At 46.1% G+C, this 27243-nt stretch overlaps 1 protein-coding gene across 5 annotated transcripts in view; it reads right to left on the bottom strand.

Moving 5' to 3' along the window:
- Positions 1-607: 607 nt before the first annotated feature.
- RTN4 (reticulon 4) overlaps positions 608-27243 on the bottom strand; it is a 48643-nt gene continuing 22007 nt past the window's right edge. For 3 of the 5 annotated variants that reach the window (XM_080614759.1, XM_080614758.1, XM_080614760.1), the window contains 6 exons: positions 12669-12876; positions 10310-10448; positions 4643-4712; positions 3994-4040; positions 2828-2886; positions 608-2445 (listed from right to left, as the gene is read on the bottom strand). In XM_080614759.1, the coding sequence (XP_080470885.1) occupies positions 2403-2445; positions 2828-2886; positions 3994-4040; positions 4643-4712; positions 10310-10448; positions 12669-12876 (566 nt within the window). In that variant the 3' untranslated portion in view covers positions 608-2402. Of the gene's footprint in view, positions 2446-2827; positions 2887-3993; positions 4041-4642; positions 4713-10309; positions 10449-12668; positions 12877-16806; positions 16952-20978; positions 21174-27243 lie in introns of those variants that run through there. The other 2 variants (XM_080614761.1, XM_080614762.1) reach the window with 2 other exon arrangements.

Genomic DNA, 27243 nt, shown 5'->3' with positions numbered 1-27243 from the left:
CTGTTCCCATCATCACCTCTCCTGTGGGACAGGCCTGAGGGATCCAGGAGAGCAGAGTAGACCACAAGCAGGGGTCCACACAAGGCAAGTAAAGCCCTTCAGTGCTTCTGTCAAAACCAAAAACTCCAGGGACAGGGGAACTGGAGACAGAAAACGTTCAACTTTTTCCAGTGAAAGCGGCTGGAAAGGAACGGGAAGTGCGGGCAATGGCAAAGGATTGCTGAGAGTTCGGGCCTAGAATAATGTATTTTAAAATTACCTTTCTTGTAAAAAGGCTGTTTGTTGATCAAAGACGTAAAGGCCAAAATAAAACCTTGAGACTTGCATTTGGTCTTTCCAAAGAAATGTTTGTTAGTGCTTTAGCCCCAGGTCAGGACAAAACCACTCTGAACTGGCGGAAGTTCCTGCCAACCCATTTCTGATGCCCACTGCACAAAGAGGAGGCTGTTGGATGCAATATCCAGTGCAAGGAGTGGATCAGGGTCCAGGTACCACATAACAGTGCTTCAGCAACCTCAAAGCATCACCTTTTTTACAACTGAATTTATTAATTAATGCCTTGAATCACTACACAGAAGATCAGTTTGTCAGATACACAACATGGCCCTACGCAGTCCTTGTTCTAGCCACACCGCCTTGCTGAGATGATGTAATCCTGGCAGGTGGTGATGTCAGCAAGCACCTTCTCTGCCTTCCTTCCGTATGGACTGTATCCCAAATAGAAGCAGAACGAATTAATCAATGGTGATGTGAAAAGTAGCTTAAAGCAACAGTGTGTCAGGAAACACTTAAATTTGTGTGTTTCTAGGGTCTGGCTTTACATACAAAATGTTTAGAAGTCACCATACTGTAAACTCAAGTCCTAGCACATGGATTTCTCTTCTAATGGTCAGGATGCCATTAATTACAAATCCATGTCCCGAATAAATCTGGATACAAGCTCTTCAATGAGATTCAACAAATTGATCTGGAAAGATCACTGGGACTTTTGCTTACCGATGTCCTCCCAAGCAGACTATGGCATCACACATCAATTGTCTCTAAAGCAAACCAGGGACCTTCACTTGGCTGAGTCTGAAATGTCTCTTTCACCATTTTCAACACCCAACTCACACCACTTGAGTGGCAGCAACAACCAGAGCCACAGCCAAGAGTCCGGGCGACAAGAACCACGCGCCACTGGAGCCATTGGGAACGGGAGCTCTGGAACTGACCAAACTGCTTCACACTGCATGGACGGGAAGAACAGGTACTGAGGGAAGCCACCGACTCACATCGCCCTACGTCTGACAGACTATGGCCACCACCATGTACAATGGATATTTAATCACCATGAGCTTCAACAAAATAAACACAAATAGATTCAATTTGCCTCAAGAAAGCAAAATGCCACCAGTTTCTGTCTAGAAGCTTTATTGATACTTGGGGTTTGGGTTGGTTGGGGGTTTTTTTTGCCTTTTTGTTGGGTTTTTTTTACATTTCACAATGCATTCCACAGACTTGGTTCAATACAGCTTAAACTGCAAGGGGAGAAATTCTCCCTTATTTCTTGCATAACAAGGTTTTCGGGTTCCCAACATTTGCAGCATTATATACTCGGTCCACAGATTATGAGAGTTTGAGAGATCAGAATCAACTACTGTACGGTTGTGCCACAAAGTGTATGCTTGTCTCTTGCTTTAGGTGTATGTGGAGGTTCCTTCCTTCATCCCCCTCTCGCTGTTTGTTTTAACCAGGTGCTAGTGTTTACACAGCCAGTTTGGGGTTCAAGCTTGTGTGCTGCAGAGCTAGTCCAGCCACCAGTCAATTCTCTGAAGTACAAAGCACTGTGGAACAGCTGAAAGATCTAAGCTTTGTGAAACACATATATATATATATATATTGGCAATTGATAAAACAATAAAATCACAATACAGCTATACTCATACCAAAAAAGGCAAGATTTGGTTTCAAAACTTGCTCAAATGGTATAATTCTTCTAAAACATCTCAGTTTAGAAAATGGGCATCAACCTACACAGACCATACACCGTGCACACACTGCAGTGCCTCCGCTCCACCCGCCCCAGCCGGGAACGCCGCAGGGACTACCGCTGACGAAGCAAAATGTACAGCTTTCAACTCTTGGGTTAGCCAGTGCTGCTGCACACAGGATAGAGGAAGATGATTAGTTTAGACCCATACATAGCAGCTTACGATACTTAGGATGATGAACACATGGCAGTCAAAACAGTTATTTTTGTTGTCCTCAAACACTGCGTTGCTAAAAAATAAAGATCTGTGAAATTGCACTGCAATGTCAAGGGGTTTGCTATTCCCTGACCCTCCCCGTGTAAATCCAAATGAGTAGTTTTTTTCCCCCTTAAAAGATGAACTTCCTATCGATACGTTGCTTCAGGCTTTTTACTCAGTTTTGCGCTTCAACCCAGGGATCTTTGCTTGGATCCTGCAAGAGGGAACAGAACAGCATTTGAGTAATGAACAAGAAGCAGGAGGTGTAAAACACAAGAGTCTTAAAGCAGCAGCATGGCAAGAAAATGATCACAGCAACATACAACCCAATGCAACTGCTCAGTTCTTCTCCATTCCCCCCTCAGCTGCAACTGCTGAGGGCCCTGGGTTGAAAGACACAGATTTCTGGTAGAAGTCATACAGGATTAACTTAGCAGCAGCATTAGCAAGAACTGAGCTGATTTTGTAACCATTCTGAATTTAAACAAAGGACTTTTTCCTCCCAGGACCAGTGCACATAATGCATTTGTTATATACAGGAACATCACAGGTACCGAGAACTCTAAATGCTATTTATAAAGTGCAATTTTACTCACTTAGCCATGGCATCTTTGACATTCTTGTTCACGAGTCCCAAATAATGGTCAATTTGGGCCTGAAACGAAGATGACTGATGTTACCGGCAGCAGGAAGGGGCTCACCCATGTGTGTGCCCCAGGTTGATGCCGGAGTGCCCACGGCTTCAGCCACAGCACACAGCAGTGTCTGCCCCGGAACAGCAGGGAGCAGCAGGCAGGTGCCCACATAAATCCACCTCTGGCTTCTAGAGCAGCCACTGTGGTTCCCTGCCTCAGCTCAAGGCCAACACAAGGGTGCAAAACCAGCCCGGGCCCTCAGTGCCTCTGGGCAGCACAGGGAAGGGAAGCAGCTTAGGTGGGCCGGGCCTGGTAACCAGCTTATGCCCTCAACGAGCAGCTTCAGCCCCCCAAGAGGATTGTGGAGCCCAGGTTAAGCCACACAACTTGTCCCTCCTCCTCCTCCCCAGGCCACCAGGTTTCCTTTCGCTGCAGAGCACCCTGCTCCCTCCTCAGAGCTCGGAGAGGAGCCCATGAGGCTCCACCATCTGCTGAGCCTTTCTGCTCCCTCCGCACATCCCAGGCCCCCCCGGAGCAGCCTTGTTTGTGAAAGAGGAGAAGGAACTGCTAAGCTGGGGCTGGCTGCCCCCTCCTGCGCTGTGACCTGCTGCAGGCAGCCCCTGCTCCAGCCCGGCTGGAACGGAACACCTTTGGCTCCTTCTTGTCTCTTCCCTTCACATTTGTTTCCCTGCAGGAGAAGCTCTGGGCTGAGCCAAGCATCTCCCACCTCCTGTTTCTGCCAGGGCTACAGATTCCACAGGGCCTCATGAACCTGGACCATCAGCCCCAAAGGGTTCTGCAGAAACGTGCTTCCATCAGGATTAACGCAGTGCTGCTGCTTTGGTCCTGCCCAAAGCTGGATCAGGGCAGAGGAGGCCTCCAGGTTAATCGGGCCTTTGTCCTAACTGTTTGCTGGGGAAGCTTTCCCATGCTGCCGTTGAAGAGGAGGAGGGGAAGCACACACAGCCCGGGCTTCAGTGTGAACGTGACCTCCCTGGCACTGCCTCCTGGCTCAAGGCCTTTGAAAGGCTTTCAGGATTTGAACAGATCGAGACAAATTCTGGGTTTATTTGCTTGTGGCTCTGCCTTCTGTGGAGGCAGTTTCGTGATGCACATTAAACACTCACCTGATGTCTCTCATAAATAACAGGAACACTGAAGAGCGAGATCAAAGCTGGAAGAGAGCACAGCAGAGGTGTAAATATTGACAGAAGGGAGGGTGTTCAGGTAGCACAAACCCTGCCTTCCACACCTCGACTCTGCCTTCCACAAGGTACAAGAAATAACCAAGCCACATACAGCAACTGTTGGCTGCTCATTTCAATAACCCCTACGAAGCAAGGCCTGGGCTGGTCTCCAGGTCTCACTCACAGCACCCTAGGTCTGGTCACTGTGGGTTATGCACGTTCTTCAAAGGGGACGCCTCAGCTTCTGCCAGGGCCAGGCGGGTTCCAACACCTGAAGCTCTGCTCTGGGTTACAAGGAACAAAACTGCCTGTGGTGGGACATGGCCAGAGCCAGCCAGTACCTCCCTCCCGAGCCCCAGGCTAACCCCAACAGGGACAAGCACAACAGAACGTGCTTTCAAATGATTCTAAGTCTGAATTGCTCGAGAGTGCTGGTTTTTGAATAATACAGTTCAAAATGACCTGTTCCAGTGTTATCAACGCCCCACAGAAAGGACACAGAGCTACCGCATCCCGCTATGTGCTCCAGAAAGCAGACCTCCATGCTTCCCCTGGTTATTCTGTATTGAGCATGGTTTCAAACACTTACCCAGAATCAGCAATGTCAGACCATTAAACAAGGCACCAACATAAGTGAACACCCACATCAACACTGCAAACTGGAAAGGAAAGAGAAACAGCGTGTGTCAGCCCGCGGCCTTTCCACTACAACTGCTTAGAGCTTTAACCACACACACAGAACTGAAACACCCCAAACCCCTTCACCCTTGGATGTCTCATGTAATGAGAGAGGAGTGACAGGCTGGCTGAAGGGCTCAGTAACAGGATATGTGGTCTGGGTCATGGGCTGAATTCAGCCCAAGTCTGCAGTGACCACAAGCTGTGAGCTCTTGGTGGCTGCTCCATGTCCTCTGCATTATCCAGTGCTTTCAAAACCATGTTAAACAGCAATGGGCAAACACAGCTCCTCCCTCCCACCCTCCAGAGAGATGGAACGAGACAAGGAAGTGAGAGGTCTGAGGGCTGGTGTGTGGCAGAGCTGGGAAGCTGCTCAGCTGCTTGGGTGGCAGCACAACAGCATCCGAGCGCATCCAGGCTTGGTACCAACGTTCAGTCACACTTTGGCTCAGCAAAGCTCTCAGTGAATACTGACCAGGGCAGGAAGGTTTCTGTTACCCTGGGACTAAAACCTCTCTGGAGGTACCCGGCAAGGCTGAGTTGATTGGCTTTTCCCTTTAAAAACCAGGAGCTTTGGATACTAAAACTTCAGAGAGCAGCCAACAGTGCCAGGCAATGGAAGCTGGCTCCAAGTCAGAAGCAAACTCAGAAGCAAAGGTGTCCCTTCTGTTCACAGCCACCCAAACCCCCTCGCTGCTGCAACTGCTGGCTTCATGCCCAGCCCAGCTCACACCCAGTCCCTGTTCTTACCCCCGCACCCACTGACTGCACTCACAGCTCCTCCACTCGCCCTGCACAAAGAAGGGGGCTTTGGGCCCCCGTGCTCAGCCAGGTGGAGCGTGTCCCCAGCACACCTCTGACCTATACCGGGGGAGGCAGGCGATGCTATTTCTGTGCAGGGTTCCTCCCCAAGGAAAAGCAGCCCGGTTCTTCTAGTGTTGCACGGCCCACGAGGAGCTGAGCAGCAGCCAGGGGCTGGCTGTCACAGCGCATTTACCAGGGCCTGGCTCCGGCTAAACACGGAATGTACAGAGACCCTGGCCCTTTCATCACCTGAGCACAAGGGCTTGTTTTGTGTGTAGGACACTGAACAGCCAGCGGAAGGTGTCCCTGCACGTGGCAGGGGTTGGAACTGGATGAGGTTTAAGCTCCCTTCCACCCTAAACCACTCTGTGATTCTAATGACTGAAGGTGAAGCACTCTGGTGAGCAGGAGATGAGATATGTGTACAAAGCACTGGGAAGAAAAAGCTGCATGCTGAAGGCCTGTGGGAGTGGGTAAGGATCTGCCCTGCAGCTGAGTCACACTGAAGTTATGCATCCAAACATCCAGTTTTAGCTTATCATAAGATGTAAAGTATCCAAACCAAACAAAATCAAGTGCCAGCAGCAAGATAAGGGCAGGACGATCAACACAAGCTTAACTGTGGGACCCCTGTAACAGACCGAAGTTACTGCAAGAGCTTCATTCGAAGTAGCTGATCCCATTCAAACTTCAGGAGCATTAACTGCGAACCATGCCCTTCTTATCTCTGGGTTCCTCCTCGGTGTGATGCAGGCACTCCCGGCACAGTCACCCCTCAGGCAAGGCTGGTGTTGCCATGGACAGAAGGACTCTGGCAGGGTTACCAAGCAAAACACAGCTCATTGCTCCAGCCTCCCTCATGATTCATTCAAACCTTGGCCCAGTTCTGCTCTGCAGTGCCAGGGTGAGCGCTGCCTGCAGCCTCTGCACAAGAGACTTCAACAGAGCAAACGCTCTCCTTGCACAGCAAGCCTGGACATGCAGCACATCCCCCTGCCCTACCAAGGGAGGGAAGTTAACTTCTAATGCAGCAAAAATACCCCCAGGTCTGTGGTCATTCAGGTTGATTTTTCCTGCAGGCTTTGCATTCAGTGAACTGAAGGTGCCAGCTTCAAGCACACACGTCCTGCCAGCCAGCCACCTATTAGTGTGGAGAAGAGAAGGCTCAGGGGGGACCTGATTGCTCCCTACAAGTGCCTGAGAGGAGGATGGAGCCAGGAGGGGCTGCTCCCAAGGAACAAGGGATGGGACAAGAGGAACCGGCCTCAAGCTGCACCAGGGCAGGTTTAGATGGAGCTGAGGAACAATTCCTGCCCCAAAGGGTGCTCAGGCATTGGAACAGGCTGCCCAGGGCAGGGCTGCAGGCACCGTCCCTGCAAGGGTTCACACCCCGTGGAGACGAGGCCTCAGTGCCATGGGTTAGGGGTGGCCTTGGCAGGGCTGGGGAGCGGTCGGACTTGAGGAGTTTAAAGGGCTTTTCTAACCTGGTTGATTCTGTGATTCGATCACCTCCTCTTGTGGGCACCACCCAGCCAGGTGAGCACTCAGTGACACTGCTGAAGACTATGACCGAGGCAGAAAATGCAAGCTCATGCAAGCAGAGGGTAACAGCTTGAATCAATCCCAAAGTCCAGCCTTTATCAGCACTACCCAATCCTATGCAGTGAGCACTGAATTTATGGACCAAGGAAGATCAAAATCCGGGAGTTAATGTTTGGCTGACACAGGCTTTGCTCCTCCCAAAGTCTGTCCTGACCAGCATAAGGTCTAATGACCACATGTGCAGTTTGTAATCCCCTTCACTTATACCGGGTGGGAGTGGGAACCCTGAGCCCAACAAGACCAACTTCCTCTAGCACGTCAGTATGAGATGCCAGGGCTACCAAAGCAAATGAAGTGCAGCCAAAACCTCAGACTCTCCTCCCACAACTCCTCCTCTTCCCTTCACACACTTTGTCAGTTAAAACACTGCTCTGAGATTAAGTGGAGCTGATCTCAATCCCACATTTACACACTGGCCTCTGGTTTTTGTTCTCCTTAGAAAGGAGACAACTCAGCCTCTCAAGTGCAGAAGAGGTTACCTGGGCCCCATCTAAGCACTTAAAGCTCCAGATGAAAAAGAAAGCAGAAGGCAACCCAGGAGTGACCTACAAAGATAATGCTGCTCTTCCTACATGCTCAGGACCAAAGGAAAGCATCAGGCCCAAGCTCAGCCTGAGCACTGGCATGACCCAACACACCAGTAAAACCCCAGTGTATCTGATGGGCCTGCATCAAGGTTTTGCCTCCCTCTTCCCAGTGACTCATAACTCCCCAGTACCCAGAGCACAACACAATTTAATGGCAAATCCAGGAATGTCCATACAGCAATTTCTTTGCTATAAAACAGTTGCAACAAGGAGCTCTGCTTCTCTAAGCATCAACTGACCAGAGGCACTGGAATGGGTTGCCCAGGGAGGTTGTGAATGCTCCATCCCTGGCGGTGTTCAAGGCCAGGTTGGACAGAGCCTTGGGTGCCATGGTTTAGTGTGAGGTGTCCCTGCCCATGGCAGGGGGGTTGGAACTGGATGATCCTAAGGTCCTTTCCAACCCTGACTATTCTATGATTCTAAAAGCCACCATGCTCAGTGCCAGACCGGCTGTGGCAGCACATCGCTGTTGGGCAGGACAAAGCAGCTTCCCCTGGGCTTCCTGGCAAGGGCTCCTCTGGAATTGCTCCTCCCGAGCTGTGAGGAGCTTCTTGAGCTGCATAAATATTTATAGTCCATTTTAAGACCTCCATGTCTGAAGCATCGTTTAATAAAGCAAGAAAATTCTTCACAAGATGGATTTTACAGCCAGGACTATTACACACAATAACCTGACCTGCAGACATCTCCTACATTAAAGCTCTCTAATTATACACAAACATGCTGCTTCCTACAGTGAAGATGTTTAAACTACACAAGCCAAGACATTTCTATATTGTGTTAAACTAGGGCTGCTGTACTCCCTTAGACCCCAGCATCTCCATCACGTCCTCAAGCACAAGCTCTCCAGATCAGTAACTTGTGTTCATGAACTCTCCTGACATTCACTGGTTTCAGATAAGGTTTGCTCCCAACTACCATAAATTACACTCATTAACGTACATAAAACGTTTTAAATGACAGAAGAGAGGGGAAATGAATCAGTTCAGCTGAATAAACACATCTTTCCTGCAGCCCATAGTGTTTTAGAAGTGACTGGAGTGCCTCGAAGGCATTCTGACTGGAATTAATTCTGCTTCCTACCTAATCCCTCTGCAAGGCCTGGTTTTCTAAACAGTGTCAACTGCTTCCTTTTCCTTCCCTGCAAGGGATCGGGATCTCTAAACAACCCTTACAACTCAGATGAAGGAACACATCACAAAGGGCTTAATTATTAAAGAAACACAAGTGACCTTGTGGCTGCAAGTTTCTGTGCTGGTGGTTTAGGCAGATCAAACATGACTCAGCAAAGTTAACTTTCCTTTGAACACTGAAACTCAATGCCCTTAAAAACGCCACAATAGACAAAGGGTATGTCCCTTCCCTCCCTCACACTCCAAGTTTTAGTTACCAAATGCAATTCTGGCTGTGGAACAGTAATTCTTTCAGCCAAGGATGTGGCCTTGAGATGCTGCAGAGATGAGTCCCAAGTACTCAGTCCTCTAAGCATGACTGCGAGACACAGCTTCATACAGCCCAGACTAATGGGCAGTGGCGAGAGGTTTTATTTAGCCATCAAAACACATCAAACCCCAGCCTAATATCTCCTATCTCCTCTTCCCTTTAGAGAAAATTAATCTTTATCACCAGCAGCAGACCCCAGGTAACAACCCCACAGCCCCATCATCTCCCCTGTCTCCAGAGGGACAGGACTCACTGCAGACTCGCATCAGGTGCAGCTTTTCTAGCACAAACTCTGCTTAAGTTGGATCATAATGAGAAACTGGATCAGAAGCTCTGGGTAAGATCCTGAGATCCACCTCTGATTTACACTGCACAGATCCAACACAGACTTTACAACCTTCCCTTTTCCTCTCCCTTCCCCCAACCCTACAGCAACTCAAAGGACTTTACAAAGCACTGAGTAAGGGATTTACTTTTATCCAAGAAGATTAAGCAAACTGAGAAAGGATCGGCCAGCACATTGTACTTGGTAAAGGAAACAACTGTTTGAAAAACAAAGGAACACTATTAGCTTGAAAGGAGGGAAAGTAATCCTCACAGAGCAGAACTGAAGGGTTTGCAGCCAATTCTATCACTATTCTTATGCACTGTCAATTTTGCTCTGCCACCTTTAATAAAGTGCCACTTGGAGCTATTCAAGGTATCTGTTGGGCAGCACTGCACACTTCAGGTAGAGTAACTTGCAAACCCCATTTCAGTGATGTGCAGGACTAAAAGCAGCAGATTTCTGCTGCTCAGCACCAAAGAGGAGGTGTGAGGCTGAGCTACATGCAGCCAGGGACTATGTCAGTTTTCCATTGGTTGTTATTACACTGGCAAAATGAAGTGGAGCTGAAGTTATCCACGGTTACTGCAGGCAGCACTTGATGTTCAGCTCAGTGTGGCTAACAGAAAGCTCTACTTCTTGACAAACAAAAAGGCTCATTACTTCCAACACCCAAACAAAAACTCCTTATTTACTTACACAGCGCCAAAGCTGCTATTGTTCCTCCACGTTCCTAAGAACTAGTGGGCTTTGTAACCCAGGTCAGCAAGGGACCTATTTACACAAGGCTGCTGCTTCTACACTGGAGCAAACTTACCTTCAGAGAATCAACTAAGTCATCGACTAGGAAGAGACGTCTCAGCTCTTTGACTGTGCCATTAATGTGACCAAGCACAACGTTACTGTACTTCTGAATAAGCTCTTCAGACACAGCTACATCAGACTCCAAGTAAGCCCTGCAAGAAAGAAGAGCTTATGAAACTCCACTGCAGGAGTACTGCCAAGCAGTGTCAACATATGTTTTTTTACATATATATATATATATATATATATAACATCAACATGTGTTCCTTTGATTTCTATAAAGGGAAAAACCTCACTGTACAAGGAATGCTAAAAACAGTTCTTACAGTTAGTGACAGCAGTTCTGTTAAGATAAAGATATAAGCTCCTCTCTGGGGAAGTGTTCTTTCCACCATTTTGAGGCTTTTATCTCTAGTTGCAGTGGCCACAGCAATTTAGATTCTTTAATTAGAGATTAATTTATCTAATTTGCCTGTTGGAGGAAGAAAGAGCAATGCAGCACATCTGTAACAGGGCACTCATTTTATAGTTACTGCAGTTGCTGAGCTTTTGTTTAAAGGGGATTCTAATTTGGGGTGAGAAGCTGAAAAATGCACATTGGAGGCTCCCATGGCTGTTACTTAAGGCAAAGCCAAGCACAGCCTTGTGGCAAGTCCACAGCAAATGCAAACACTTCAAGCAGTAACTACAGCAGGCAGCCATTTCAAGGCTGCATTCTGCTGTCCATGCTTGGCTCCAATCCGCACACTCTTCTCAGCTCATCTGCAAGATATTCACTACCTGAACCACAAATTAAGCTCATTTCATGCACGTGCTCTTCACTGCCTAAATTCAAGAACAACCTTGTAGGTGAAGGTATACAGATAAGAAGCAATCAGGTACGTGGGATGAGAACGTCTGGATGCTTCTTATGAGTGTCAGTGGTTTTAGAAATAAACTGCAGTAAGAGCACAGGTAAAACAAGTCTTGCTTGTTCTTGCTAAGAAAGAATTGGGAAACCTGGAAATGCTGTTTGGGTACCCAAGAGCACCATCGGGTAGAGAGAGCAAGCAGGATTTCAGGTGGGAATTACTCACCCTCATATGGGTGAATAAGGAGGGCCATGCAAGGCTTTGGTGGGTTAAAGCAAGCAACCAACCAAAGCCCTAGGTTTACAAAAGGTACAGTTTCATACTGCTGTACTGAATGTTCAAATGTAATTTCTATATCAGATTTAAGCTTCAAAGCAAATACTCCTTTTTCCCCTCCCCCCCGAGTTTTGCCCCATGCTGGTTTAGGCACAGATTGGCTTCCACTGGGTAAATGAGCCACAACATCCAGAGAGGAATGGAGGTAAATCCAAGAAAACATTTTACTTTGCCTTCCTGAAGATAAGAGGAAGACAATGAGGACAGCTGGAAACAGCACAAAATCAGTCAGAGCTGTAAAGAGGAGGGCAAGCAGGAGTTTTGGAAAGGCGCAAGAGAAGGCGAGATGGAACCAGTTCATTGATTAATGAAGGGAGAGAAGCAAATCTGAGCAGTGTGGGGCAGGGCTGGTGTGCAAACAGGAAACAGGCACTCTTAGCAATTAAACACATTAGCTTAGGTTTTGGTTCTCTTCAGATGCAGCTTGGGCACTGCTGTACTCCCCACAGGGAAGGAGGAATACCATGGGTACCACATTCCCACACCGCAGAGATGTGTACACGTGGGAAGCCACAAGGGCTTAGCTCATCACTTAAAGCAAAGAGCTGAGGTCCTCTTCAAGGACCTCAATTAATCCTGTGATTCAATTCCTGAAGCCACAGAATCCAGAGTCCAAGTTTCTGGATTTCTGATCTGGGCAGGCCTCAATGAACCTGGATTCTGCTGGTGAGAAGGCAGCCTTGTGTGTGGAGAACACAGCCATGCTGCTACACACAAACCACAAACTTCAACAGTACTCTTTAAAGAAAAGTCCCAAAGAGACAAAAGGAACCCCTGGTGCATTTACTGATTTTTGCTAAATATATCGCATAGAAAGTGCTGCATCTCCTGGGAATTCTTTACATTTTGCCACTGGTTCACATTCTGAAGACTCTACTATTCTAAAAAGCATGTATTAGTCCATTAGATTGAAGTATTTGGGGTTTGTTTTTTTTATGAACTTAAGATACTCCAGCACTCCCAAGGGAATCCCAGGTACCAAGCACACAGTTCAATTTCTTTACCACTGTGTATGCCTGCTGAGGAAAACTGAAAGACGAAGAGTCACAGGCTGAGCATTTTCCAGTACAGATAACATATGTTATTATGCAACATATTATAGCCTATGTCATCCCCTGCTCCCATCAGCACCAATACTGCTCCCCAAAAGAGCACACTTCTTGTCAATGAAAGGAAGACTCTCACCTGAACGGGTGGCCTTCATCGGACTTCTGGATTGCCTGGATAACTCCCTTGTATATCCTAAAGCTGATCGTCACTGAAAGCAGGGCCAAGGCAATGTAAGCTGTCACGCTCACAATGCTGAACACTGTTAATGAGAGCAGCAGGAACAAGCTGGCACCAAACACCACTCCTGTCTTCTTAATGTCTCGCCAGTAAAGGAGGTCAACAACTAGAATTTAAAGAAGGAAAGAAATTAGAACAGGAAACCTTCTGCATCCATATGAAAACAGTAAAACACAATTCACTTGACTGCCGAGAGTCATCAAGACTGGAATTTGCCATCTCACTGTGACACCAGAGCTGAAATGACAACTAGGAATAGGTTATTTTAGCACTGGTTCTGCACTAGACTTCAGATTATTTGGATTATTGTTATTAGGATTACCTCAAATGTAATTGCTGAACTTTAAAAACAACTCTGCCCTTAAGCAATGCCAGAATTAATCTCTTTGACTACTGTGCTGTGCTCTGCACCAGAACCATGGCAGTTTGTGCTTCGTTTCATATTGGTTTTGTGCCTTTTGTGGAGGTCACTCACTGAGATTGAGTCCAGTTCCCTGTTAGGACAAATGACAAAACACTAACAGATCTCTAAGCCATTATATCGTTTAAGTCTGGGAGAGGCAAAGACACTGCTCAAAACTTATTAACAGTTCATTTTGCTTCCTTTTGACCAAAGACATTCCTATAGGAGTGTTGATTATGGGTGACAGACTGAGCCATCAAGAGGGAATAATCTCACTGCAATTTCAATCCAGGCTAAATCTGCTGCACTCCAATGCCAAGTGCTTTATTTGTAAACCAAGCTTAACTTCTTCCTTAAGCAACCCTCATGAGAGCACACAATATTGAGCCATTTTTTACCATCACTATTTAAACTACACCCTTGCCCAGGTCATAGGTAATGGTTTAATGCACCCACTGCACATTTGTTTGCCTTGAGGTGCTGCTGCATCTGGTGAATTACCCCACTGAACTCAAGAGCTCTTGCAAACATCCTCCCCTATTGCCAAATACAGAAGTAGGCAGGGGCATCTCTTCTGGTTTTACACTTCATAGGGGCACACACAGAAAAACTCCTGCTTCATCACTTCTACTTCCACAGCTGACCAGATTCTCGCACGCACAAATTCCTCTTCTGCATCAAAACTGCTTCTGAACAGCAATAATGTGTTAGCTACAGAACTCAAGATAAGTTATAGTAAATTACTGCTACACCACAAGGTTAGTAATCTCGTCTCACCCTAAACATCACCGAAGTTAACTGTAAAGTAGCACATCACAGTTCAGAACACATTCTTACTCTGAATGACTGCGTAAGAAAATTAAATAGAACTATTATTGCTTACAGAACAAAAATGTGGTAATGTGCCAGCATTAAATACTCAGTAGCCTCTGTAGGGCAAAGTCTGCACAATCCCTTTGTAGGTACAATGTGAAAATGCCACTGGGGCTATGGTGCAATTTCACGGTGTTTCAGAAGCTGGAGTTCTTTCCTAATGATTTCCTTAGGGAAGATGTACTGAGCAGGAGGTGCTGGGAAGATGAGAGCCTGGTCAGAAACTTAAAGCTGCTATTTTCACATTGTCCTGGTTTTGGCTGGGATAGAGTCAATTTTCCTCCTCGTAGCTGGCACAGTGCTGCTTGGATTTAGGATGAGGACAATGCTGACACACACTGATGTTCTAGTTGTTGCTTACCCTGATCAAGGACTTTTCAGTCTCATGCTCTGCCAGTGAGGAAGGGCACAAGAAGCTGGGAGGAAGCAGAGACAAGACACCCGACCTGGACTGGCCAAAGGGGTATTCCATACCACAGCACATCATGCCCAGTATAGGAACTGGGGGAGTTGGCTGGGAGCTGCGGATCACTGCTCAGGTTGGGCTGGGCATCACTCTGGATGGTGAACAACTGTGTTGTACATCACTTGACTGTCTTGGGGTTTAGTCCTCTCTCTTTTTACCTTCTTTTCATTACAATTATTATTATATTTCACTTTATTTCAATTATTAAACTGTTCTTCTCATAACCCATGGCCCTCATGGCATTTCTCCCCCAAAAATTCTCGTTTATTTATCACAAACCAGAACTGCTGTGGGAGGAGCAAGCCCCAGCCCTCCACCACCACCCTCAGTCCCACTGCCTGCCTGGTTTTCTGCCTGCTGCTGACAACTGCTGCCCCCAGAAAGCAGAATACAAACAAAGCAGCAGCCAGATCAGATGCTGGCTGTGGTTCCCCATGTGACTCCACCAACATATGGGGTGAGAGATAGAGCAGCCAGCTGAAGGAGGTGACACTCCTGCTCTACCAGCACCCATCTAAAGTCCTTGTCACACTGAGGCCCAACCTACCCGTGCACTCTGCTGACCTGCTGTCCTGCTGGGTCTCGTCATGTTACAGAGCTGCTGTTCTCACTGTCAAACCAATGAAGCTCTAAGAAAACTTTTCTTTAATATCAATTTGTAATAATCACATAAAATATCAAGTAATTGTAATATTCCTTTTGTATAGGCTATAATCCCTAAATTTAACATTTTATTTGGTTTCTTTGGCTTTGCTTGTAACCAAAGTGGCTGGTAGTGCCTTGGTGCACCTTAATGAAGCAAGTTTAGCTGCTAAAAGCAGCTTAAGAACGAAACTGTGAGTTTAACCTAAAAATCACTGTAAACTCTAAACCTAAATTGAGCTGCAAGTATCTGTAACACTGAAGGGGGGGGAGTGTCAAAACCAGTACTGCAAAAAAAGGAATAAATGAGTGGATTTTGTGCTCCTAAATCATGCAAAAAAAGCTTTGAAAACCTCATTTCTTCCCAAGTATTTCCTGCAAATCCTGAAACTATATTTAGTTTTAAATGCTGCAATTTGAGCATCCATACAGTGATATTTGGGTGCTGCTCCTGTATCGTGTGACATGCCAGGCATGAGCCCCACTCCTCTCCATTTGCAGACAGCTTTAGTTGGATAACTGAGATAACTCCCTCCTCTCTAACACAGTTTTGCAGCCTCTCCACTGCTCTGAGGTTCTGACTGCTTCACGAGAAGTCATTTACTACAAGCAGGAACCATGGTACCTGCACCCAGGTGTAAAGAAGATAAAGAGTCATTCACCTGTATCCTGGTTGCCAAGATAGGAGAAACCAAGGTAAATGGCTGTAATTAAGGCACCCACAAATGGCCTCCAGTGCTCCATCCTCAGCCTTTTGTTCTCAGGTCAACAGCAAGAAAACCCCCAAGCTGGAAGCCCCCAGACCATGGTTAAAACTGCACACGCAGCACTTCTCAGTGTCTCTTCTCCTCACCAAACCAGCCCCAGCTTAACGACACCCAGATCTGGTTTCATTGCAAATTCCTCCAAGGGAAAGGCAGTTACAAGACACTGAAAAAGCGAGGTGCAGTTGTAAAGAGAGCAATGAAAATGATTTATAAACGATGGAAGTGATTTATAAACCCCAATCGATCAGAAACAGGTGCCTGCATTTCTTTCTGAAGGAAAAAGAAGAGTTAAAGCTTTTCCAGGAGCAGCTTTCTGGCTTTAAACACAACATATTCCCAGCAGATTAAAACCAGCACAGCACAAAAACAACCCCCCACACCCCAATTCTCAGGAACTGGTGCCAAGCAGCCTCCTTCCTCCTGGAAACCGCTTTAACCTTCATTTTATACCTCCGAACTACAATCTCCTACATTAAAAGCAAGTACCCCCGGCCTATCCTAAAGCAAGAACAGCTGCCTACATTTGGTAAGCACGAACTGTCACTTGGCACGTCTAAAAATAGCTCCGCTAGCATCCGTGCCTTACATGCACAACTCATCCCATTACATTTTGCTTTTAAGCGAGTGCCGCGACAGCTTTACTGCTGCGTTACTTGTATTTTGAAGCCTTTTCTCTCTATTCCAGAGGCATTTCAGTTAACACCGAACAGCCTCTATTGTGACAAAATGACAACAAGTGGCTCGATCGATTTAACTTGAGAACACTCTTTATAAACAGCAGAACCAAGCCCCCCTCGCTCTTATTGAGGCAGGGATTGAAAGGCTCGAGATCGAAAGCGAGTTCTGCCGACAGCTATTAGAGAAAAGCAAGGAAAAGGGACTGACCCATTCTGGCCTCCATCTTGAGCAGCCTGCATGCAGCAGCCCGTGCCCAGCGTCTCCCGGCGCCGTTCCACTTCCTGCAGGGCACGCAGAGGTCGGTGCCTCTACGCAACCGCAGCCAAGCCGGACCCCGCCAATGGCGCCGCGGCCGCACACGCAGCCGTCAGCGCGGCTTCACCCGCACACAGGGCCCGGCCATGGGGAGCTCAGCCCCATCGGGAGGCTGCTTGCGAGGGTTAACGCAGTACAGGGAGCAACTGCTGCTGCGTGAGAACCTCTCTGTGGGGTGGAAGGTGAGGAGGAATCCATGTTCCGTGAATAGAGATAGCGCGGAAGCACAAGAAAGGGGCTCTTCTGGGTGGGTTTAACAACAGCAGCACTGTGCTAACACAGAAGTGGTGAGAAAGGGCAGCTTTCACACTGTAAAGTGCACAGTCACAACTGTCACCGCAGTACAGTGGAGGCTCATTGATTAACTCCAGACCAGCATAAACAGCACCCAAGCACAAATCCCTGCTGATTTCTGTTTAGAGAGGCATTTTGCACTTTACATTCAATAAACTTCCTGTTTACACCTGCAGCGATGTCCAGCATTTCCACTGATCTTTCATGCACAGTATCTAGCATTTTCCACTTTACACCAAAACCCTCCCTATTTACTCCTGACAGTGATGTCCAGTGCTTCCACTGATCTTTTACACAGATTATCTACCAGGCAAGAGCTGACACTTTCAGCTTCACTTTCAAAGCCTGGCCCAGCCTCATTCGGACCAACCAGACCAAGCCAACCCCAAGGAGAAGACACCAACCCATCGAGTGGTCAGTCTGCGAAGCACAAACACCATTAGAATGCTGGAGCCTGACATTTTCCAGATTTCCCACATTTTGCAGTTTCCCTACATCAGAATGATCATTTAGAAATCACAGTTGTCACAGACTCATACAATGGTTTGGGTTGGAAGGGACTCTAAAGTTCATCCAGCTCCAACCCCTGCCACGGGCAGGGACACCTTCCACTAGAGCAGCTTGCTCCAAGCCCCTGTGTCCAACCTGGCCTTGAACACTGCCAGGGATGGGGCATCCTAAGCAGGAGCAGTCACAGCCTGAGCCACAAAATTCCAGCCTCCTTTTACCCCAATGAGCCTTGCTGGGAGCCAGCTCAGTGCCTCGCTGCCAGTCAGTAACAACAGAACAATCCCAGCCTGGTGAAGCCGGGGGGGGTTGTAGCACGACCGCACGTGGTGCCATGCACATGGAGCTGACTTCAACCAACAGAGCCCTCCCTGTCCTCGGGGCAGATGTTACACAGGGGTGGCACAGCCAGTGGGAATGATGGGCTGGGCTAACCGGAGCCCAAGAGCCAGAAAACAAGTTGGCATCGCACACATTCCAGAGCTGGCACATTCTGCCCCACAGTCCATGGCAAGGAAAGGTGATACGGATTTCCCAAGGACACGCTAGAATGAAAACAAAGTCCCACACTATCAGATTGTCTCTCCCAAATGCAAATACTACCTATATATCAATACACTGATGTATGTATAACTAACTATAAATTACTACTAAGCCAAAACAGTATTTTTCTTTCAATTTCTACTTAAATCGTATACCTATGCACGTATGCACAACGCATAAACAGGGAAAATCATTTCGAAGTCTTGGCTACTCATGATAATGCAACCTTTTCCTCTATTTAACTAATCTGAATTAGAATTCAAATAGATTTTCAGCACATTAATATACATAATAGCCATCCTGGGATAGCCTGGGTTTTACAGCTGTGCTGTTCACCCTGCCATCAGCATTATTCACTCATTAAAACCTGACAATTCATTGAAATAGTGAATAAATAAAAGACTCATTTTAGTCCCAATTTGTCCATGGAGACCTGTCTTTAAAAATGCTAAAAATGAAAGCCATGTCATCCCAGGGTAAACCTATCTCATCCTGCCTGTTTAGACGATCAATATATCAAATAACAGGTATTAAATCAATACCACAGGTGTTTCATTATGCTGGTTCCTCAGATACTATGGCTGTCAGCACAAGAAATGCACACAGCAAAACTAGGTTTTGGATTATATTAATTAGAAAGTGGTGCTTTAGCTGTAAGGTCCAACTGGGGGCCATCCTTTTGGCTCTTCTCTGGCTTTAGATTTGATCAGAGCATTTTCTGAAGGTTATTTTTTAGCATGTGAAGGAGCATGTCGCAATATTTGCTTCTGTATTTATTTTGGGGTGAGCTGAACAGTGTAATCAGTCCCTGAACTTTACCCATCATCTTCCATGCCACTGGAGCCTGACCTAACGAAGGAGCAACACATGAAACAAGGGGCCTTCGTCTCGTTATAAACAAATGCTACCACAAACCACAGCAAACCAGGCTGCAAGAACAGTTGCAAAAGAAGAACCAGGCTCTTCTGCTTCCCCAAAAAACCACCTTCTTTTTGCTCTGCTTCCATTTGCTTTTAGACCCTACCTCTGCAAGTGAAATGATAATTAAACCTAAGGCAGCAGGGACTTGTTGGAGGGAGAAACAGGCACTGAACCAGCTTCCTCCACCTAAGGGGATGCCAGTATGGAAGAACGAAGTGAGGAAAGAGGAACTGAAAACTGCTTGAAGCGGTTTTACCGCACAACATATGCACAAAGGACTGGTTTAGGTTGGCTTTGTTCATGTGATGACAGCTCCGTTACACACCAGTCAGGTCCACACTTTGCTCAGCAGCCAAGACCACAGACCCCCGGTACCAGCACGGCTTGCTCTGCTTAGTGTATTCCCCCCCCATGTGTGCCATGCAGGCATGCCCATCACTGGCAATCCATTCATTTTAAACCAGGAAAGACTCCATTATTCCCAAAGCCTCTGATTCCAGGCTCAGAAATGTCTGCTTTCAGTCGCAGCGAGGCACGGGCCAACACCAGCCCTCAGACTGGAAAACACAGCCTGAAAATTGGGCCGGAATACCCAAAGGAAACTTCCCTTTAGATTTTCACAGAATCCTTCTGATCATCCCTCCCACCCCTTTTTTTTTCCTTCTCTTTTTTTTCCCCAACCCCAGGAATTTCAGGCCTGACATAAGCACTGCTGAGCATTTAAACCAGTGACACATCCAGACCCTATTGCTAAACCGTGCAGAATATTTTCTTCCTACTATTTTACAGCCCTTGCATTAAAGATTAGCATTTTAAGAAACTGCTTTGCAGAGGGGTAAAGTTCTTTTTCCCCTGCAGGGCTTTTTTGCTATTTAGGATCTGATTGAGCATTCCATGGATTCTAGACAGCCGGCAATTTTGTCCAACAGGGAAATAACCATAGATTTTGATCAACAGTTATAAAAGGAGAATTTCACATGTAACAAGCACAACAGGGCCCTTTAAGAGATATTTAAGTAGCTGGAGATGACTAAAATCTTTTAGAGCTTGTCTTGCTGATAAAATATGATGATTACACATTCAAATCAGGCTTAAACCCTTACACACTGAGCACTAATATAATGATCCACAGAGATTTACACCCGCCATCTCCCATTGGCGGCTCCAGGAACAAAGGTCAGAACCACGTTCGTTTAAGGTTAGCTACTTATTTACCTAAACCAATTCGATATTATGGCTGCGAGTTCTGAAAAATCAGCCTCAGTTTTACCTAAAATCCAACAGAATTCTGAAAAATCCACAGCAAATGTGATTAAGGGTAGATTCCGACCAGTATTAACCAGAAAACCCCACACCCCCACCCTCCTCTAGTCCGCATAAGATTTCTCCTCGTAAAAGAATGAAACCACATGAACTGCAGGCACCATATTCTTTCAGGCTAACAGCTAGCATTGTAAAAACACTAATAACCTAGGAATTTCAAAGGAACATCAAGTAAATTGAAGCTACGCTGGTATTTGTGCAGCGTAGGGAAACAAGCCGTGCTTTAATACACTCTGTAGGGCTGAAAAAGATCTGCAGTGTCACACAAGCTATGTCACCTACATAAATAATTTATCCTTCTGCATTGCTCATATTTACCCATTTTAACCTACAGCTTTTTTTCTGCAACCAGCACAGATCTCCCACCCTCGGATACGTTTCACAATCACACACATGCCACAAACCCCATTTGCTAAAAACAACCCGCAGCATCTTTAGCGTTACAAAATGAAAGGGAAGAAAGGTGAAAGAAATACCCTTGTCCTTCCAGCTGCTCAGCTGGCTGTCCATCTCTCCACAAAGGCTCTACCCTCCAGCTGTGGTTATCAATTATGCATTCCAAGAGGGCAGCTGCAGGAGAAGGGATCCGCAGCCCGGGATGGGAAGCATGGGCTTGCGCGTCTGCAGTGCGCGGCTGCACTGGTGCTGCAGGAGGCCGGTCAGCTGACGGGGTGTGGAGCGCGACTGACGCAGTGTGAGCTCTCTCCAGGCTCCTCATGCTCCAATGCAATCCCGGCCCCGTGCAGCCATTTGCTGCTTCCCTGCGTGCCGACGGAGCCGGGAGAGACGTGAGGCGGAGGGAGAAGGGAACCTGCAAGGAGGGAGATGGCTTCTCCCGGCAGAAGACCCGTGCACTGGGTTGTTGCGGTGTCCATGCCATGGACAGGCTCAGCACAGGCTAACAAAAATACTGCCCTAAAAAGCTTTTCACAGTGGAGCTAAAAGTAGCTACCAGGCAGGCTTTAAACACATTGCTTTTCAAGCTGTGGTTAAACCACGTTACAGACCTCCTCGATATACGTCTTCCCTTGCTTCCTTAAACAAACGCCTGACTGTCTGCAAGGCTAACAGAGACCTCTTTGTAACACACCTCTCCCTTTACATAAAAAGGCTTGAAGGAGGACAGAATAGAACCCTTTCTGTGCCTGTAACAAAAGCAAGAGGCTGGGGAAGAACACAAGAAGTCATTTTGCTGGTATCTTTAGTCCTTATGAAGCGCTCAGCCACATGTATTCATTAAATGGAGGCTTGAGAACAGTTACCTAACCCTTTACACAATTCCTACAACCAAACACCTTCCCCTTTTTAGTTTACCCTTTGCTGTCTGCTGCGGAAGTAACAATTAAACGCTCCCTTCATTTAAATGAAAATGAGAACCTGAAAGTTTACACTACTCATGTATAGAAAGTAACACACAGGCATGAGACAAGCCTAAACCAGAAACTCAAGCCTTCTGTTTTCCATCCCTGCTGAAAAGAGTCTGACTACTTCTCTGGCTTGGAGTCTGTTCTTAAGATCTGGGGCTGACAATACAATGCTAAAAACCTCCCAGCACTGCTCCAAAGCCTCTTAAAAATGTGATGGAGGTGGCTGGGATGGAGATCCTGATTCCATACACAGTAAAACAGACAATCCTACATAAAGATATAAAGCTACCTGAAAACCCTGCTATTGCTTCAACTGCTGTCAAGGCCTCCTTTGACAGCAAAAGCAGTTACATACATTTTCAACATACCATGATGTACGTTTCGTTCACAGGTTCGACAGGTAAATCAAAGCATACGCTATAGGAGGGAAATGGGAGGTGTACATGCAAACATCACTGCTAGAAAATTTGAAGAGTTGTGCTATGCAAGAAGTACAAAACACATCTGAAAATGTGGGGTTTTTTGAGCCGGAATTCTTAAGATCAACAGGAAAGCATCAAAATCCGTTGTTCTCTCCTCACATTTGTCTGGATGACTGCATTGTCACTAAAATAGTCAGAAACCTGATGCTTTCAGGAAGTTCTTTCCACTTATTACCCAATACACAATTACAGTCTCTTCATTTCTTCTTCATGGTCCTTGTATTACATACTTAAAATAGTACATTTATGCAACACATTCCTGAGCAGACATTTCATTGTATCCACAGCAAATCGGTAGAACCCAGAACATGAACATGCAACCAACTGCGTCACCAGTCCCCATTCTCCTTACTCAAGAATGTTCTCCTTATATCTTACATGAGCCACTAACTCCATCCACAGGAGTTTCTCCCTGCCCTCAAGATCCTCCTCTTTACTGTGTTCTCTCTTCCCATTCCATGCAAACAATGCCTAAAACAAAGTTTGGATCCCTCCATACTCACATCTCTTATTTCAGGCACTTACGCCCTATTCTACACTCTCTACTCCCTCCTCTTTAAACAAAGCACCAGCAGTGTCAACAGACTTCTGTATAAGCTTTCTTGCTTCATTAGGGAAGTTGCATGCCTGTTTCTACACCAACGTTTACACAAAACCTATCCAACTAACAGGCTATGTACAAGCCGGTTTTATCAACTCACCCAGACAGCTAAAACAGATGCAATCAATTCTAACCATGTTCTTCTATGGAATGCACCTACATCCAAAGGGCTGCCTGCTTGCAGGGTGAGTACTTTACTCACTACATAGATACTAAATCACCCTGAGCAGATGCACAACAGCATTTCTGCACTGAAGAGTGTTCCCAGCTTCCCACAGGACAGCATTGTGGATGGCCACCTAACTCTGCTCTTGCCTGAAGGTGCATTCAATGCTGGCCACCTAACTGTGCCTCTGGGAAAGCTGGAAGCTTACCACAAAAGTTTCATTTTCTCCCCTAATTTTGCCACTCTGCAAATAACTTCCCAAAGGCCTTGCTTTGTCAGTGCCTTGGCTTAGCTGTATGTGCCTTTGCCTCCCAACAGGGTGCCACAAGAGCTCTAATGAAACACAGCAGGTCTTCCCTTCAGCAAAATCTGTCTCAGGGTCAGGTTTGGGTTCTTCCTTATTTCTCCTACTCCTCTGCAAACTCTTCACTCTGGACCAGAAGTCTCCATTGTTAGTATTTACCTGGTAGCAGAAGAGAAGACCTGAACCATCACAGAATCTAAGAATGTAATCAGAACAAATTAAATTAAGGTATTAGGTTGAATTCCAGGATATTTTACAAATAATCTGCTCCTGAAAGGAATTCCAGAGGCATTCAAAGGTATTTTTCGCCTCCATGAAAACCAACTAAAACCAAATCCTTCCCATCTGGTAACGGCCCTCTTTAATTAACTACAAATACGGAAACTAACAGGAAATACCCACATGGTGTAAGGAGCATTTCTGACTTCTTTTAGGCTTCTCATACCTGCAATGACCTGGTTTGCTGTTACAAAATCACAGGAAGTGTTTTTATTTCTGTCCCCATGATTCAGGACTAAAAAGAAAAGCTCCATCGTTAGTACCACCCAGCCACCTTCCCAAAGCACATTCCCACTTAGAATTCACCTCTGCATTTGCCCCCTCAAGACAATCCAGGAAGTGTAAGATATTAGTAAATAGCTGCATTCCTGTCATTCAATTACAGAGTGCTCTGTAGCATATGTGAAAACAAGAGACCTGTAAACCCATAAATTTAATGTAAAATGAATGTCTACAGAGCCTGTTGTTCACAATCATCATGAAACAAGGGTATCCTGTCAAACTGAGAGCCTTGGTAGGAAAGCTCTCAGCATCATTCTCAAATGTCATTGTAATGCTTCAGGTGAACACAGCGAGAGTTACACTGATAATGTGGTTACATTTTGGTACCCAACTTTCTGTCACGGTCAGAGGTTTTGATTTTGGGGAAGGCTCTACAATCTACAAATTTAATTGTAGTATTATTATTCAATAACATAAAAGCCTCACATCCAGGTTTATGAAAAGCCTGGTTTTCTAGCCTATTTGGGAGAATTAATGGTCTCTATCCAAAAGTAATGCATTATCAGCACAGAAAGTCTGTGCAACAGAAGGGCTCTGATGTGTATTTAGTTTTCAGTCCTAAGAATACTGACCTGGTTTCACAATACTCAGATGTTCTCAAAACTCAGATGCAATCCCCTGGCAGGCAGAGGATACTCGAGTTACATTCCATTTATAAACACTAGATGGCATCAAAGCCCTTTTATGAGCACTCCTCAGCACACAACTCCCCCCTGCACTGTGCTGGTATCAGCACAAGCCCTGGCAGAAGCTGTGGCACAGGTCAACAGCACCCCAAGCATCAGGTAACATCAGCTCTGAAGTCACATCTTAATCTGGAGTATTTTTATGGAGGTCAGAAATGTGTGGTAAGGGTGAAGCAGCAGGATTATCTGCTTGGAAGTCAAATACAGCATGTACTGAGAAAGGGAATGGGGAGGAAAAAGGATCACCGTACCCATGACAGTAGGAATTGATGGTGGTGCAGCAGAGGGGTATTTGCTGTTAAATTGTTATAAAGAGGAGTTTCTTACAAGGAGAGGGGTTTCTTGACAGCTAATTACAGTTCTGAGTTTGCTTTGGTTGGTTTGGTTTTCACATCTGTGCAGCCATGCAGTACAAGGCGCCTGTAGTCTGATACCACTGCAAAATAGATTATCCAAGGGTCTTGACAGGCAGCATTCAACAAACCTCCTTCTAACCCAGGCAGCTGCTCAAAGCTTTATATTTGCTTTACTGGAGAGGTGGAGTTTTAAAAAGTAAAATATGCAACCCCTTTAGAGGTTTTAGCTCCCTGCAGTCCACTGGGACTGGTGGAAGTTACACCTTCAGGTACACACAGGCACGCTTGCACTTACATCAGCGATCAAAACCAGGACTGTTAGGTTAGCATTCAAGAGCCTTCATTTAAGTGCAGCTGTAAGGCAGTTCAGAGTAAGGTTTTAACAAGCACCATACGTACATCAAGCCAACTGATTCCAGAAGTCTTAAGGAACAGGAAGATCTGTTTCAGTTTCACTGATTGAATGAGAGAAAAAACGCAAACCAACCCCCCCCCCCCCCCACGATAAAGGTAAGACTCAGAAGGGCAAACACACACACAGATCCACTTCTTGGCTCTGTGACGAATTATCCCTCTTTTCAGAGTGTGGAAGACCAGTATATGTGTCAGTTTTTTGATGCTACCTTGGAACTGTGCTTAAGTAGTGTGGTAGTAAAAGCAGACAACTGATTTTGTTCACAGCTTGTCATTACACTCCTCAGGCAGGTCTCAGAAGTCCTGTTCTGTATTATAGAATACAGCAGAAGTGAGCAAAAGAGTCAACAGCACAGAGTGAGGAGAAAAATCTAGGACAAATGGGCCCTGGTTTTGGGTTAGTATTCTCATCTCTTTAGCTTTAAGAAAACGTATCTCCAGAAACAACCATTTTCCTTCCCAAACAACACAGCACATCAAGAATTAAAACTGCAGCTGCTTTACAGTGATTCCAACACTGACAGACTGCAGACAGTGCCCCAGTTTCCCACACACCCAGGCCAGCCCCATGCCTGTCCCAGCTCTATGCTGCTAGATGGGAGAAGGAAGACACCCTTCAACTCTCTCCTCTCCTGCTATGGGAAATGGATTCATGTGCAGCCTCTCTGGCAGTCTCCCACAGACAGAAGAGCAGCAGCTGTGTCCTCCTCAGACCCAAAGCAGTGATCTGCCACCCCCAGCTGCTACATCCATGCAATGATTTAAGACACCCCTGCAAGGCTTCCTGTTATAAGAACCAAGGAAAAAAGCTAGTATATTAAGTGCAATGTTATTTTTCCAAGTAGCCTGATCTCTGAACAATTAACCTCTTGACATGAAGGGTTAGATACACAGCAGCTGTTCTCTAGACAGCACTGTATGCTGGAAGCCTGAGCACAAGGAGAGAAGTCTTCACAGAACACACAGCATTTGAACACTGGTATTTCATCACTACGGAGACAGGAAACTGTCCTTTCCACCCACCTGTATGTATGAAGAGGCAAGACAGGAGGAATGGCAACTATGATGCAAAGTTAAATCTAAGCATTACATCTTCTACGTTATTTTCCAAACCCTATCTCAAGTGCATCAACACCCTGACATTCCCCATAACATACACCTGTGTGTTCCAAAACACATTTGATGTAGTTTACCTACACTAGGAATGTATTTTATGAACTGTGGACTGCAGCTACTGCACAAATACACTAAGGCTGAGTCAAACTAATATTTGGCGTTCTACTTGGAACAGAGTCATTGTGCTTCCTGCAGTAATTGTTTTTTAGCAGGAATGCTTCTGGTGTAAGACTTAAGTAGCAGCAGAGTGCTGTGGTATCAAAAAGCAAGTACTCCTCTAGGCTACAATAGCTGGAGTTTCATAAGGCATTCACTTTAGAGAACACAACAACGATCTTATCTCTCCTTCAACCTTCCGCTACCTAAGTACACTTTACTAGAAGAAAAATCACCTACACTGAAGTGCAAGCCCCAGCTGAAAAGAAAAATGGAAATTAGTATCTCTGCTGCACGTAAACCAGTTTTAACATTTGCAGGATACTCAACTTCTCAATGACCACTCTCCTAGTAACCTGAGTACTTTGGCACTCATTCATGTGCACTGTTTATTACAAACCACTGGCCTCGATCTAATGCAAGCTGCAAGTCCCAGGAGAGGAGATATGCAGGTTCTCTTCCAGATTCCAGATGTGTAGGCTACACATATAGTAGCAGCAAGGGTATTTTCCTAAGTTTCAAGTCTAACGTC

This window comes from Psittacula echo, assembly GCF_963264785.1.
Source record: "Psittacula echo genome assembly, chromosome: 4".
Taxonomy (NCBI): domain Eukaryota; kingdom Metazoa; phylum Chordata; class Aves; order Psittaciformes; family Psittacidae; genus Psittacula; species Psittacula echo.
The sequence above is the reverse complement of the archived record's forward strand: the minus strand, read 5'-3'. Positions and strand labels throughout refer to the sequence as shown.